The 15,262-nt window shown below is 39.7% G+C and overlaps 1 protein-coding gene across 1 annotated transcript; it reads right to left on the bottom strand.

Annotated features, from left to right (window-relative positions):
• Window positions 1-1,472: 1,472 nt before the first annotated feature.
• On the bottom strand, window positions 1,473-8,423 carry LOC107098750 (B2 bradykinin receptor-like). Its single transcript, XM_015396582.1, has 2 exons — window positions 8,263-8,423; window positions 1,473-4,597 (listed from the first exon to the last, which is right to left on the bottom strand). The coding sequence occupies exons 1-2, from the start codon at window positions 8,280-8,282 to the stop codon at window positions 3,556-3,558; spliced, it is 1,062 nt and encodes a 353-aa protein (XP_015252068.1). The 5' UTR covers window positions 8,283-8,423; the 3' UTR covers window positions 1,473-3,555.
• Between the last annotated feature and the right edge of the window lie 6,839 nt (window positions 8,424-15,262).

Genomic DNA, 15,262 nt, shown 5'->3' on the forward strand with positions numbered 1-15,262 from the left:
CTAACTAGGTTGCTTGCTGTTTTGTGTCTTAGGGTTAGGCTTAGGGTCAGGCTTAGGGTTAATTGTATGTTAAATTCTATGTTATTTAATGGTGCGTAACATGCGCATGCGCAAGGATATCTTGTCTCGAGGCAAGAGGTAAAAATACGACGAAATGCGATGAAAAAACATCTAAAACGTACGAAATTACGGTGCATAACTTTTCGTACGATTTCATACGAACTAAAAATGAGAATACACTGAGCCATTTGAAAACAGCCGCCCAGCAGAAACATGGGTGCAATGCACCTCTGGCAATTCAGTCTACATGTGCCAAAACTGTGACTCAGGTAAAGAGTGTGACAAGTCAGCTCTGGATTTTAGGTTTTCTTTTGTCCCAGAACCAGTTTTATAGCATGTTTTATAATAACTTAATTTCCTGTTATTTCATATGATTCAATCTAAATAAGCTCTGCCCAAACTGTGACTCAGATGAGGTTTCTTTTGTTCAAGGACTAGTTTAAGTGTCAGTTTCATAATGCATGTTGCACATTATTTTATGTTATTTCATAAGAAGTAAAAGTGGTTTATTGTCATTTATTCACTTAGCATAAAAAAATAACAACAGTCATTCATTTAAACCTTTATTGGTTGCAAATCTCAGATATCTTACGCTGTGGAGAGGCAAAGTGTCACAAGGCAAAAATCTTCATTAGATCGCTTATAACTCTGCACAGAAATAAGATAAGGAAATGACCCAAATACAAAATATAGACTTTGATCTTTCATCTGGTATATATGTTTTTTTATATATATGGTGTTTTGATTCCAATATTTATATATGAGTGTAAAAAGTGTGAAAACTAGCCCCTGTCTTCCCTACTGCTGGTGAGTACTTCCTCCACCACTGCTGGTATTCTAAACATGTTATTCTTGCAGCGCCACCTGTGAGTCAGATGTGATTTTGCAGTCTCAGTTCTGACTCATTAAATATTGATGATTGATCTATCCCCCTGCCATCAGTGCCAGATACTGACCCTTCTTCTCATTCCTTCAGGTGCAGGAGGAACGCTTAAGGCATGCTAACTTTAGATATATGAACAAGGGAGTTTTTCCTCTCCACTGTCGCTTCAAGCATGCTTAGTGTGAGGGATTGCTGAAGAGTCAATGAGTCGATTCAATCAGGTGGTTTTCCTTAGATAGAAAACTTTGAATCAATCTGACTGGTTGATCTGGTTGATTTGTCTCTATAAAGTGACCTAAGATGACATGATGTGAATTGGAGCTATAGAAATAAACTAAATAGAATTGAATGTAAACTTAATGTGATTTTCATTATGCCAATATGCTTTCAGATTAGAACTCTAATATTTTAAAACATAAATATACATGTTTTCTAATCATATGATGGTATTAAGATACTATTGTATAAACATTATCCTTAAACTCTCGATATTTATGAAATAAATACAAAACCAAACGCGGGTATAAAGATTAATTTTATTGACAGAAGTTGTTATATTTTTTTAAAACACAGTTTACATCATACTGTTAAATATGTTTTGTCGTACAGAAATAAAAAAAACTTAAGTTTACTTTCTTTATTCAACCTCGAAGAAAGAGACAGATAAGGAAACAGAATTGTGGTAACAGTCGTTTCTCTGTGATCTACGATGGTCACCATTTTCAGGAAAAAGGAAATGAGCTCATTTGGCGTCAGGGGCGGGGCCATGCGAGTGAACTTAGCGGCCGTTCTTCCATGCTCATGGCTCCAGAACGCTGCTTACTTTCTACGCATAGCAGATGCTTTGCAGTCAGGCGAACTGATGCCCAACAGTTCATTAACAAATCACAACAAACATGGATCCAACGTCACACAGCAGCCAAACAAAAAGCACATAAGAGAAATCAAAGCAATGAAAACCTCTATTAGGACGACCAGGGAGAAAAACTCCTGATTGTCTCCATTATGCTCCTTCAGTCCATTACTTCCAAAGATTTACAACATGTCAATCACTGCTGTTCACTTTGAGAGCCTCCATTAAGCTCTTTATCATAAACACACTATATAGACATGGACACTAAATACATCCAGATGGTGAAATATACAATAGAAACAGGAACCAGAAAACGCAGAAAACTGCTCATTAGGAAACGACTCGTTCATCAGCAAAAGTTCAGGAGTGGACGAACGATGGCTGAACATTAGGAGAATATTGCATCAGAATGACTAAATAACCTTAAACCAGGAATGATGAGCTACGTTTGCTCCTCCTGGTCTTTGTTACAGCAGGAACGTTGAAATGGGTGAAAGTCTAGATGAAACGTTTCTACTTCAGTGAGGCTAAAGCTTGTTGCTCACTCTGAGAGCTGAGGAATCTGGTCTCATGGTGCCAAGAAGAGGAAGAAAGATTGTTTTGCCTCTAAGTGTTTGCATCAAAGAGAGGCTCTGCTGCAGAACCCACAGAAAGGGGGGGTGTTATAGAAATGCTTTATATAAACCAGATGATGTATCATAGAAATAGAAATACTTCCTCTTATCCTCCACCTGTTCCTCACATAGCAGATCGCTGGACGGATTTCCCTGAAATAAGGGGGATGAAACAACAGAGAGAGATCAAATCACAGGAGCTTTTCCTACTTTAGATCCTGACCCGTCACACTGATCTCAGACACGCTGCAAGAAAAAACATCTGCCCAGATGTGATGAGAGCAAGCGGCAGGGCGCCCAGGGCGGGGCTGAGAGAACGAGGTGTGAGTACGGTGGGGCCGGGGCCTCTCTGTGGGCGAGAGGCGGGATCTGTCGCAGGGCGACACAGAGACACACAAAGACGTAGAACCATGCAGACACACTCACACCTCAGGACAATTTAGAGACACCAGTTTACCTAACAGTCGTGTTTCTTGACTGTGGGGAGAAGCTGGAGTACCTGGAGAGAACCCACGCTGCACGGAGAGAACATGCTAACTCCATGCAGAAAGAGTCAGAGGATCGAGGGACGAATGGCGCCTCTGTGCGGCCCTAGGAATGGGTCAAAAAATAGCGTGAAGGAGTGCTAATGAACCTTTAGGCCATGCTTTGATGGAACACAGTCCAATACATTCAGATTGTGCTGAACTCTGAAGTGAGTCCAGGACTGCAGCAGGTTCTCAGTCCTAGATCCTAATTAATCTGTTCCTACCAGGGATTCGGAGTCTTTGCTAAAGAAGAGCTGCTGCTAACAAAGCTTAACTAGTTTCTACATTTATAAAATCAGCCTCAGATCAGCAAGACTGAAACAGGAAATCAGAAAAAGTGAATCTAGAAACTTGAGGACCACAGAAGAGGCTCTGGTACAGACCTTCAGTTATCAATCAGAACAGATACAGATGGAGTGAATTCCAACCTATTCAAATATTCAAATATCACTGCTGCCCCCCGTGGATATAGAAGGCATTGCAGTGATATCCAGCTGAATGGTGCTGAGGGTGTTACCAGTGGGAGGGGTTTTCCAGTGAATAGTACAGTGGGAGCTCCCAGAAAGCTTCTGGTCACCATCTGAAAAATGAAAGGCAGCCGCTCTGCAGCCGCTGGCTTTACTCAGCAGCTTTAAGTGGCTCCGCCTGTAACTGGAGTTTAACACTTCGTGTTATTTTGGTGCTTGTAGAAATGAGGCTGAAGGTGGAACCCCGCCGGTGGTTCCACTGCTTGAAGAGCTCCCTAACTTTCTTCTGGAAGTTTTTCCCAACAATGACGTAGAGAATCGGGTTAAGAATGCTATTGAAGATGCCTAGGTACATGAAGATCTGTCCACAGTAGAACATGATAATTCTAGAGTTACAGTCCTGCAGGTAACCAAAATCATTGAGCAGGGATGGTATCTTGAGCAGATAATATGGAACCCAGCAGATCAGGAATGCAAACAAGACAGCCAGGACCAAAGTGGTGGCCTTCCTATCTTTACTCTTTGCTTTTTCCTCTTCCATAAATCTGCTTCTTAGAGTTTGGAGAATCTTGATGGTGCAGGACAGGATAATTGAAATGGGAATAAAAAACCCAAACACCAAAAACATGAAATCGCTTATGAGAGATATGAGATAATGTTCTTCATAACAACTGAACTCTTCCACAGTCCGGTTGATGAGCTTCGGAAGACTGAGAAGGAAACCCAGAATCCAAACCAGGACGCAAGAAATTTTAGCACATTTTGGCCGACGCAGTTTTTGATGAGACAGCGGGTGGACCAGAGCCAAGTACCGATCGATGCTGACCAGAATCAGGAAGTAGATGCTGCAGTAGACGTTCATCGGAATCGCCACATTGACGATTTTGCACATAGCGAGACCAAACTTCCACTCGAACTGATTCCAAACACTAACAGCCCAGAAAGGCAAGAAGGAGGTCAGAAGCAAGTCAGCAACAGCCAGGTTTCCCATGTAGATCTCAGCTACGGAGCAGGACTTCTTATGGAGGATGAAAACCATCAGAACAAAGATGTTCAACGCCATTCCCAGCACAGAGATGGACAGGATGTACACCGGGACAAAGCTGTAGACCCACTCATGAGATACGGATGAACAGTTACTGTTGTCTGTTTGGTCTCCATTTTCTGCCAGTGAGGTCAGATTAGCAGGGAGGCTGCAGAAAAGCAGAGGGAGAAAAGAGAGAACATCAAGCTGAATACTAATGACTTACAGGAAGTTCAAGGTCATTATAGAACCGGAGGACATTTTATGTACAAACCTTGACATTTCCAACAAATTATGGAAACATGCACCCCGTCTTTAAGTTTAGATATCCCGACAAATGTGAAAAGTGATTCATTGATAATATTTTGAATAAAAAGCAGCTCTTCAGCCCTTAATGAAATGCCTTTTTGTTCTTGTCCCTCCGTCATGATGACCACATTCGAAATTAACAGAGGAAATTATTATTTTCATGTATTTGTCTAGTAATTATTTAGAGATTTTGTTTAATCACAGACACATTCTATATAGTATAAAATAGAAAATCCCTTTATTGTCCTAAAAATAGCAAATGGTGGCATTACAGCAGCAAAAGTTGTCACACAAATGTCAAAATGTTAAACCCGCCTGGAAGAAAAAACTGTCATCTTCAAGAAAAGATGTCTTTAAAATGATTGTTGTAATGATGGCTAACTGTTAGCCAAATTGTAGCGTGTCACTCAGAGCAACCAGCTCCATTACTGTTAGCTAAGCAGCTAACACAGCTGTTAGAAACATGCAAATGTCCTCATTTTATTTGTGCTAAGTTACCGGCATTTGGCCTGCAGAATCAGAATCAGAAATACTTTAATAATCCCAGAGGGAAATTACTTTTGTACACGCTCCAGTTATAGTTTTATATAATATATACACACATCCAACTATACAATATAATAAAGATAAAAAATAAGAATAAAAAATAAAAAAATAAAAAGAGATAAAATATATACACATATAGCTCTTCTGTATATATATCTGTACGTATATCTGTACTATGCATATGTAAAAACTAAATCGAAATAAAGTGAAAATCCAAGTAAAGTGATAAATCCAAGTAAAGTGATAAATCCAAGTAAAGTGATACGTGGCGTGCAAAAATAGTGCATAAATGTCAATTATGCACTATTGCAGGAATGTTGAGTGTTATTTTAACTAATATGTCTCTCGGGGCCTTTGCTGCTGCAGGTGACTGATAACTTCTGAGCCTTCCTGTTACTATAATTTTGTAAAAATGCCTTAATTTAAATGCATTTTCCCTTAATTTGAGCAGGTTAATAGCATAATTTGCAAATGGAGGAGTATTTTAACTCTTGAAATTAGTTAATTTTGGCATGCTTTTGTGACCCATGTATGGAGGCCTTAGTCCTTGAAGCGGCCGACCTGGGTTCGAGTCAACCTGTGGTCCTTTGCCAAATGTCTCTCTCATCCCCACTTTCCTGTCAGCCTACTGCAGGGCTCGATGTTAACCATCGCCCGGGACAAGTAGTTTTTATTTTTGGGAGAGTACAAATTTCATTGCATTTGCCCGCCAGGTAAATGCAATGATCGCAAAATAAAATTATTTATCACCCAAAATTACTTTAAAATCACCGACATTCCCTGAAAGCGACCCACAAGCGTTGCCGGCGCCATTTTTGTTGTTTTGTACACATTCTCGCATGATTTGAAAAAGCCGCTTGATTTTCCGCTTGATGGCGTGATTTTTGTCCGGGAACTATTTTTTTAACAGATTTATTGCCTTGTTTATATATGTTATTAGTTATTATTGGCATTAATAAGGTTATTAATTTTTATTGTTGATGTTAAAAGGACCAGATATGGACAAATCAGCGCCACAGAAGCAATGGAGAACTGGTGGAAAGATGGTGATAGAGCCAAACGCCCAGGATTTTGGGGAGAGAATTCTGCAGAGCAGCAGCTGGATGATGAATTTAATCTATACTATAATACACGCTAGATTAAAAATGATCAGTCAGGGATTAGGAAAATAATAATTGTACGCGCACAGTGTACAGTAAATATTTCTATCATATGGCAGTTTTCTGTACAGTGATGCAGGTCATACATTAAAAAATGTTCATAAAATTTTTTTCTCATAGACATTGGAGTGGTGCATTTAAATGTTATAGAGATAAACATGTTAAATTGGTGAGTAGTAGTAGTGTAAGTTTTTATCCTGTCGAGTTTTTTTAGATCTTTAACATTACAATTTATATTTTTCCAAGCACACAACAGTTTAAAGCAAAGTTTAGTTTGAAAAGAATGTGCAGGAAGGATTGAAAAGCATGTTAACACGGTAATGTAGGCTTGAGTTCATTATCTGATGCTTGCATAAACACACCAGGAACCTGGAAACTTACTGAATTACAAAAAAAAACATAAAAAAAAACAAACATGTTTCATTGATATATATACAAAAATGAATATTAGGAACAATATTTATCAAACATTATAATGGGCAAGTAAAAATTGTTTCTGGGCAAATGAAATGTGAAAGTCATTTGCCCAAAGGGCAAGTGGTAAAAATCCTTAACGTCAACCCCTGTACTGTCAGATAAATGAGCCACTAGTGCCTTAAAAACAAAATAAAACATAGGATTATTAGATAATATGACTATATAAGAGTTTTTTCTTACTTTAAATGTAAATTGTCTTGTTCCAGTGTCTCACTTACCTCCTTAATTCAAGAAAAAGAACTTATTTTAGGAAAACAAAGACTTAAAATGACTTCAAATTTTTTGCAGTGTAGCAGCTGGTTTTAGAACAAAAAATTAAACATTAGTGTTAATTTACAACCCTGTTATTGTATTGAATGTACTGTAACAGGGCTACTTAAGAAAGGACAGTTTATAAAATATAAAATGTTTCTTTTAAATGTTAAATGTTTAATAAATGTGGATGTTCAGTTTATTTCGACTCTTTGGCCAAATGTCGGAGCGTGTGCTATTTTAGCCGATCTGGCCATGATGCTGCTCATCCCTCAGAAGAAAGATCAAATACATGTACGCTGTAAATTATTGTGATGAGGAGTTTTTCTTTGTTACGTCATAACTTAGAACACGTCCCTTCAAACCTGTTTCTTTTTGCAACCCTATTGCTTAAGTTGAAATTCTGCTATCTTATCAATAATTATTCAAATAACCTTTACTTCCTGATATTTAACAAGACTTTAAAACTATTTTCCTTCTGATTAAATAAGAGTAACCATTCAGTTTTTTGGCAAATATTAAAAGCTAAATGTAATTAGTAAAATAGAGCAAATGAAAATGAAAAGCTTAAGTGAAATATATTTAAAATATGTTTTTCAGGTGAATGAGAATATTTAAGAAGGTTGCCTTCAAACTGGTATAAATGCTTGTTGTGATGAACAGTAAGCAGAGTGTTTTCCAGCTCTGCCTGCTTTATCATATTTAGCTTTGAACAGAGCTTCTATTCGCAGCGCGTCTGCAGGAATGTTTTTATGCCTCCGCTTCATGAACTTTGTTTCCTCCTTTACTTTATGTGTGAAGATGAAGTCAGCTTAACTTCAGCTGCATCTATAACGGCAGCTCTACAAACCCGTGATCTAAATGAGAAATTTCTGCTTCACCATCAGGATCTTTGCAAGTTGAGACAAACGCAGTCTGCAGGGAAAGTGCTGACATGTTGTGACAAATGAAATGTGTATTATAATATTGTTAGTGTAACGTTTCTGCATGTCTCAGCACATATGATCTTAACTGTCTCTCTTTGCAAACTCTCACTACCGTTAAATTGCAGAAAGATGAAAGTAGCAGAAAGTGAAAAGCTTCTGCTCACCTGGTGGGTAAAGGATCCATTCTCCTGTCCTCTGCTTCTGTCCTCTGTGGGAGTGGGACTGGTGTCTGTTGAAGTGGCTGAGCTGGTATCAAACTGGTCTCAGACGTCTTTTAACACTGGATGACTCGATCAGTTTCCACCCACTGGCTTCAATGTGTCCCACCCCCATTTTTTATTTCGCTGGTAGCTCTGTGTTCATCAGCAGAGAGCTGCTCTAAACCGTTTTCAGTCTGTTTTTTTTTTTTTCAAGTCCCAGCATGCATGATGTGGGATGATTGGAAATGAGTGTTTCCCTCTGATAAAACCCTCCCACCCCCACATACCCCCCCGGAGCAATAAGCAATACTATAAAAACCCTGATTTTAACCTTTCAGATCTCAGTAAGGGTTGATTAAGAAATCCCTTTTATTGACTAGAGCTATGCAGAACAATGTTTGGAAGTCAAACGTGCGTCAGAGAGCAGGCAGCGTGGAGAGCAGGAATGCTTGGCAAAAACTAAAACTTCAGGTAAAAACTATTATAACGACATTAAACATAAAACATTCATTGAAAAAAACTGAATGTGAAAAAATGCAAGTTTCAGAAAAATGGATAAAACATGAAAAACTTCCCTCTAAACACCTGCCCATGTTTGGATGATCTGATTGGATCTATAGACACCTGGGATGTTAAGATGTGAATTGGAGCATAAAAATAAAGCAAACAGAAGTGAGAGCTGCAGTTTGTTTGCATAGAGCTTCCTGAGAAACGCTGCCATCGGCTGGATCTGAATCATTCTTCCGTTTATTACGGATCCACCTGTTTTAAGGTCCTCCTCAGCGTCCGCAGGACTATCAGTCAACAGTCCACCTGCTCAGAGGTCCATTTAGGAAACGCAACATGGAGCCAAAGGAGGGACAAACGGAGCTGGAGCTCTTCACTGGAAGACTTCAACAATCTCTCAAATGTAAATGGAATCAACTGAACTAAGAAAACTCTTGACATTTATTTCATTTTCTCTTCTAGAAAATAAAGAAAAGTTTCAGCTAAAAAAAAAAACGTTCCACTAAATAAATAAAAACCGGAGCTTAAATTAGCTCAGAGGACTGATTGGAGCGTCGCTTTAAGGAGAGCTGAAGGTGCAGATTGTTGTTCTGGACAGAAAAACATCTAAGAACCAAAATCTAAGATGAGGAGAATAAAATCCAGCAGGTGGATCGGCTGGATTCTGTAACTTCCTGTTCTTCATCAGTGCATCATCCTCCTCATCACCTGAGACCTTCCTGCTCACTTTTCCGCCCTCTTTCATCTTCAATGTTTTAGCATCAAAATTTGAAAAAAACTCATTATTTTAACTGGAAGTCTGCAGCAAAATGAAGCTTTTATCACACTAGCATGATAGTTGTATGAAAAACATATTTATAGATGATTATTTATCCCGTAATAATCTTAGATTTTATTCTTTAGCAACGAATGGAAACAAAAAGTTAGAGCAGAAAAGTTGTTTTTGTCATAATCTGATGTGTTTCTTTGCTCTATAACTGCAGACCAGCTTTTCTATACTTCATGTTAAAAATAAACTCTTTATCACAGTCAAATACTTTGAAAATCTAAATTTACAGCCATTAGTGTTATTGGAATCCAGGACCAGACTTTATTACCTTTGTAATGGTAAAAATTAATGACAACGTAAAAACTAGAAACACCAACTTGCCCGAATTAATTAAGAAAAATAACAAAAGTGCTTCTAGAAGAAATTAATGAAAAACACTCTCAGAGTGAAAGAAACATTTATTTAGGTCCAACATAACCTTAGAGGCATTAATGCGGATACTGGAAGTAACATTTTTTAGTTTATAAACCTAAATATTATTAAATAGGCTTATTAACTTTTTAACTTTTCTATTTTATTTCAACTTAATTTCCTGTAGGTAATACATCATGCAGGTGCTCATCTAATTGGTCAAATGCCTAAATCAGATGTACAGCCATGTAGCAGTATCTCTGCTGCTGAATGGCTGGATATAGATCTAGTGTCTCTAGACCTCACTAAGGGACGGGGGGGGTGGCTCCATTTGTAAGTGGTATGCAGGTGATTAAAAAGGCTAAGTTGCCCTATAAAGGGTTAAATGGAGAAATGTTGGTTGCGATTGAAGCGACTGTCTGATCTGCTCTGAATCTGGAGTCCAGATGCTGAGAATCACAGCAGATAAACCCTGAGAGCAGCGGCGGGTATCTGATCATCCTCTGGGCTCAACACAGCTGCTCTGTTTCTAACCTGAACAGGAAGGAGAGGATCAGACTGCAGCTCAGGAGGATTTCAGGCTTTTAACAGAAGTATTGATCCTTTGGGTCGAACCTTCAGTCCCTTCAACCTCCTTCCTGCTCCGTTCCTCCACCATGTTAGCAGCCAAACATGGTGCTGATGTGGACTTAGCCTACCTGAAGCTAAAAGCTTTACATCGATACCTGAACAAGCTGCAGCTTGCATCATCTGCCACTCATCTCTGGACCAGCTGCAGTCAGAACGGCTGCAGACGCCTCTATTTGTTGTCAAATAAACGTCTGAACATGCAGCTGGTTGGTCGGTCAGTGGAAGTGGAAATCCTGCCAGACGTCCTGAAACTGCTGGCCAATCAGAAGCTTAATGAGACAGAGGGCCATGAGCAGCAGCTTCTAACAGCAACACTTGGCTGATTGCTGTAACCATCTTTAACGTGGGTGGAGTCACATCCTAATGTCCTCCACACCATTTCCTCTGAAGCTGATGCTTTTCCAAAGTTTGAAAATGATGTCTGTCTTTGACTCATCGAATGGGGAAAGAGATTTATGTTTCCTCTCACTGGAAATTATGAATCATTATGAATGAAGTCTTCCAGAGAAGAATGTTGATTTAGGAAGACGCTGCAGAAACTAAAGCAGGGACTTTATTTTTATCTAATCCAAACCATATGATCAGGCCAACAACACACAGCCTGATAAGACTTTAAATAATGCTGTAAATCTGGGTCTTCAATAGGAGGTTCCGTATTTCTGATTCCTGGTTATGGAACTGCAATGATTGATGCGGATCAAGATGCAGCAAAAGGTCCCGCAGCGTGTTTAGAGCAGCAGGAGCAGCGCTTCATGAAACATCTGAGCATCTGAGGCGCTTCAGAAGCAGCAGCTTCTGGAGTTGGAAAAATGTTACTTTAGCTGCTGGACATCAACCAATCAGAGAAGCTGATCTGGGAGTCAGACACAGCACTGCTGATGCAGAGCGCTATGATCACTCCTCTGAAACAGTTTATTAACACCTAAATTAACTTAGAATGTAGAAACCTGCCAGCAGAATATGTTCACTTTTATTATCCTGCTGCCTGCAGTTTGTAGCACAGACCTGAAAAACGCTAACAGCTACTTCCAGCCGCCACCAACAGTAGGGGAAAACCCCCAAGCGGCTCCCACAGAGAAATAATCTTTGAAGGCAGGATGGTAATCTGGATGAACTGACTGCACAGACCATGTTTTCAGGTTGACTTTCTCACTTCAACATAGATTCAAACTACTATACCGGAGGAATAAACATGAATACTTTGGACGCCTTTTTCCATACAGTGATTATTGTTTATCGCATCTGTACCCACCAAATAAACCCCATAGAGAAAAAGAGAATAGCCTATAAATATACCATATATATATGTCTTGTTCCAGTAGCCAATTTGTCATCAAGTTGCCCTGGTTCCCTAGAAACTTCGGTTCCACTAAGCACCTTGCCTAAGGGTCCACCTGAATGTCCATGCCGGGAATCAAACTCACGATCACCAGTACTGGAGTCGTCGCTGTTACCTACTGAACTATCCAGTAACGCAGTCCTAGGAGCATCTAAGATACTGTGCAGAACCATCAAACTTTTAGGCCTCTGGTAGAGGACCCGAGCTTGAGGATGACACATACCACCCCACGAGGGGTGAGAAAACAGTTTTTTGTATTTTATATATATATATATATATATAAATGTATAAAGGTATAAATGTGGTTACATTTGGATTTAATCTTAATGTGCAGATGAAGTCATCACTTATAATTTCTTGGTCCAATGAAAATGTAAAAATGTGGCCCTAAGAAGATATAGAAGTTAGAAGGTGTCGTGGGGCTTAAGGCAGAGAAATAAATCATTTTTTACATAACAAACAAGAAACATTGAGCAAAGTGAACAAAGAGATCCACAAAGCATCTCTGATTGTGGAGACGCTGAGGTTGATTGCAGAGCTGAAAGGTTTGCTTTGTTTTGGTCAGACCACCAGATCTCTGATAACGATCACGTCTGAATTGGCATTAAGTTTGCTTTCAGAGTTCTGTCCTGAGGGGAGCAGAGGACTCATCCAGATACGTAGAAGCATGTTATTCCACGACCTGAGCTCCCCATCCTCAGCCTTCTCCCCACAGAGCGGCCTAATGAGGGTATAAACCTGCAGCATTAAAATAACAGCGTGATCAGAGCCGCAGCCTTTGTGTGGCTGAAGTGATGTGAAGCAGCATTTTCCGTCCTCTGAGACAAAACCTGGAGTATTTTCCAGGAAGCACGAAGCCTGACACAATCAGCACGATCTGATGGGCAAACCTCCAGGAAGTTTCCTCAGATTTATCCTGGAAGCCTTATTGTTCTCCTGAATGACCTCCACCTCGGTGGGAGCCATGATTGGCAGACTGAGAAGCAGGAGGAAAGATCAAAATCAGGGTGGAGGTGCTGCTGCAGGAAGGTAGGTTTCCTGTACGAAAAATATGTTTATGGCCCAGACAAAGAGGAGGTCTGCAGCAGCCAGGAGATGGAATATAAACGCAGCTAGCAGCAAGATGATGATCCAGATGGTCTGGATCATCTCTGTTCCTTAAGAGTCTGGAGAATCTGATGGTCCAAATAGATTCACATGCTGTGACCAGATCCACACGCTGCATCATCCGTCACTATGCTCTGTCTAGAACTCCTCAAGCGGAATTGTTTTAGTTTCACTTGGTTTGATTTCAGCAAAGTTATTGTGATGTTTAATTAATGGCCCATAGATTCACCTGGACACATGTGTGTGAGCGCTCAAAGTCAGGAAAGTGGTTTTCAGTGACGATTGGTCACAGATACACTGACAGGTACATCTGCAAACCCTCCTTCCTCTGCTGGTCACTGCTTATCATCAGAGAGCATCCACTCACTGTAAACAAAGGGATCCTTTCCCATTTCACAGTCTGCCTCCGTTAGTGGTCTGCAGACCCCTGAGACACAGAGGTCGCAGACCTCTGGTACGCCATCACTCTAGTTTCACTGGATGTGGAAAGAGGAGCGTTTTCAAAGACGATCGACTGCAGTTGGATTGACATCATGTCAGGATTGCATCATCATTGCACTATAGTAGTGAACCTGGGGGCTCTAGATGGAAATGTCAGGTTTGGTGAATGTTTGATGAGGATCCAGATGCAAAGACGGGGAGAAAGAGATGATTCCTGGAAGATTTAATTAAAATATTGATAGAACAGAAGCAAATAATCTAAAAACATCAGGCAAGGACCTCAGGAATAAAAAACTAGGAGACACTCAGGGGAACTAAAATAAGGGATAAAATATAGAAGAAAATCCAGCGTTGAGGAACTGAACATGAGGCACATATATGGGAGACAGAACAAAGACTGGGCTAATCAGCTAATAGGGAGCAGATGTGGATAGAAGGAACTAGAAGGGAGGGAAAGGAGACTGACACAAGGGAGCAACAGAGAGTAATAAAAAAAAAAAATACATCACTACTTAAATATTGCTGGAAAACAGCTAGAATGACACAAAATAGAAAAGAAACCAATAACCCAGAAAACACAGAATAACATAAATCAAAGTGTGACTGAAAACCCAAAAAGAAACAGAAACCAAAAAAGGCTAGAAAGGGCAGCATCATGTCAGGAACAATCAGCCAGTAAATTGTTGCTTTAGCCAGTTCTATCAGCATCAGCCGCGCCTGTCGGGGTTCTGCCCTCTGATCATATCCGAAGTTTATCTGTACTTTTATTTTATGTTTGTAGATGTTTTCTGTCAGTGTTTAGTTCTGTAGATTCTCTCTGTCGCCCCCCTAGAGCTTGTTTCCTTTCTCCTTGGCTTCCTTCTCGTTGGTCTTGGCCACACCTGCTTCCAATCTGCTGATTAGCCTGTCTTGGTTCCGTCTCCCCATATATACTCCACCTCTGCAGTCACTCAGTGTTGCTTCCTTGTTGTTGTTTTGTTGCTTCCTTATCTCTGACTCCCCACGTGAGTTTTCTGTATTTTGGTTCTCAGTATTTGGGGATTTTTGCCTCTGTTTCCTTGGTCTACCTGCCTCCTGATCTCGGCATTTGGGTCCTCAGAAACCTCCACTCAGCCGGCAGCGCATGTTCTCTATTTAATCCCCAATTCCTTCCATCATGGCTCAATGAGTTCCTAATATTTAATGCTTTCAGTTTTCTTTTGATTTTATTGTCATATTTATTACAGCTGTCAATTTACTGTTCAAACTTGTTTTTTAGACTAAGACTCAGCTTTATTAATCCCTTGGGATTACTCCCTTAGTGAAATTCAGGTTCCATTAGTTTAAATAGAGAACAAGGAGTTAAAGCAAGATGCCATTAAAGATAAAAATACAACAGACAACATAAACCAATTTTCTGTTTTTAGGGTTTTGTGAAGCGTCCTGGGCTTTAGGTGTATGTATGGTTTTGTCCTTCTTTATCCTTCCTCCCAAACAGTCATATGGCTCAGTGGCCACTGCTTGGCCAGCAGATGCCACTCACATCTCATCTTTACAGAGAGACAATGAGTCAGACTGTAGGAAGATTTTACTTCGGCACAAAGTTTAAAACACAACCACAAAATTAATGATCTATGATTTTAGAGTAAATATTTCATCTATTTATAAATATTAAATATAATATAAATATTTCACCTATCTATCTATCTATCTATCTATCTATCTATCTATCTATCTATCTATCTATCTATCTATCTATCTATCTATCTATCTATCTATCT

The sequence above is a fragment of the Cyprinodon variegatus genome, unplaced genomic scaffold (genome assembly GCF_000732505.1).
Source record: "Cyprinodon variegatus isolate N-32 unplaced genomic scaffold, C_variegatus-1.0 Scaffold807, whole genome shotgun sequence".
Classification (NCBI taxonomy): Eukaryota; Metazoa; Chordata; class Actinopteri; order Cyprinodontiformes; family Cyprinodontidae; genus Cyprinodon; species Cyprinodon variegatus.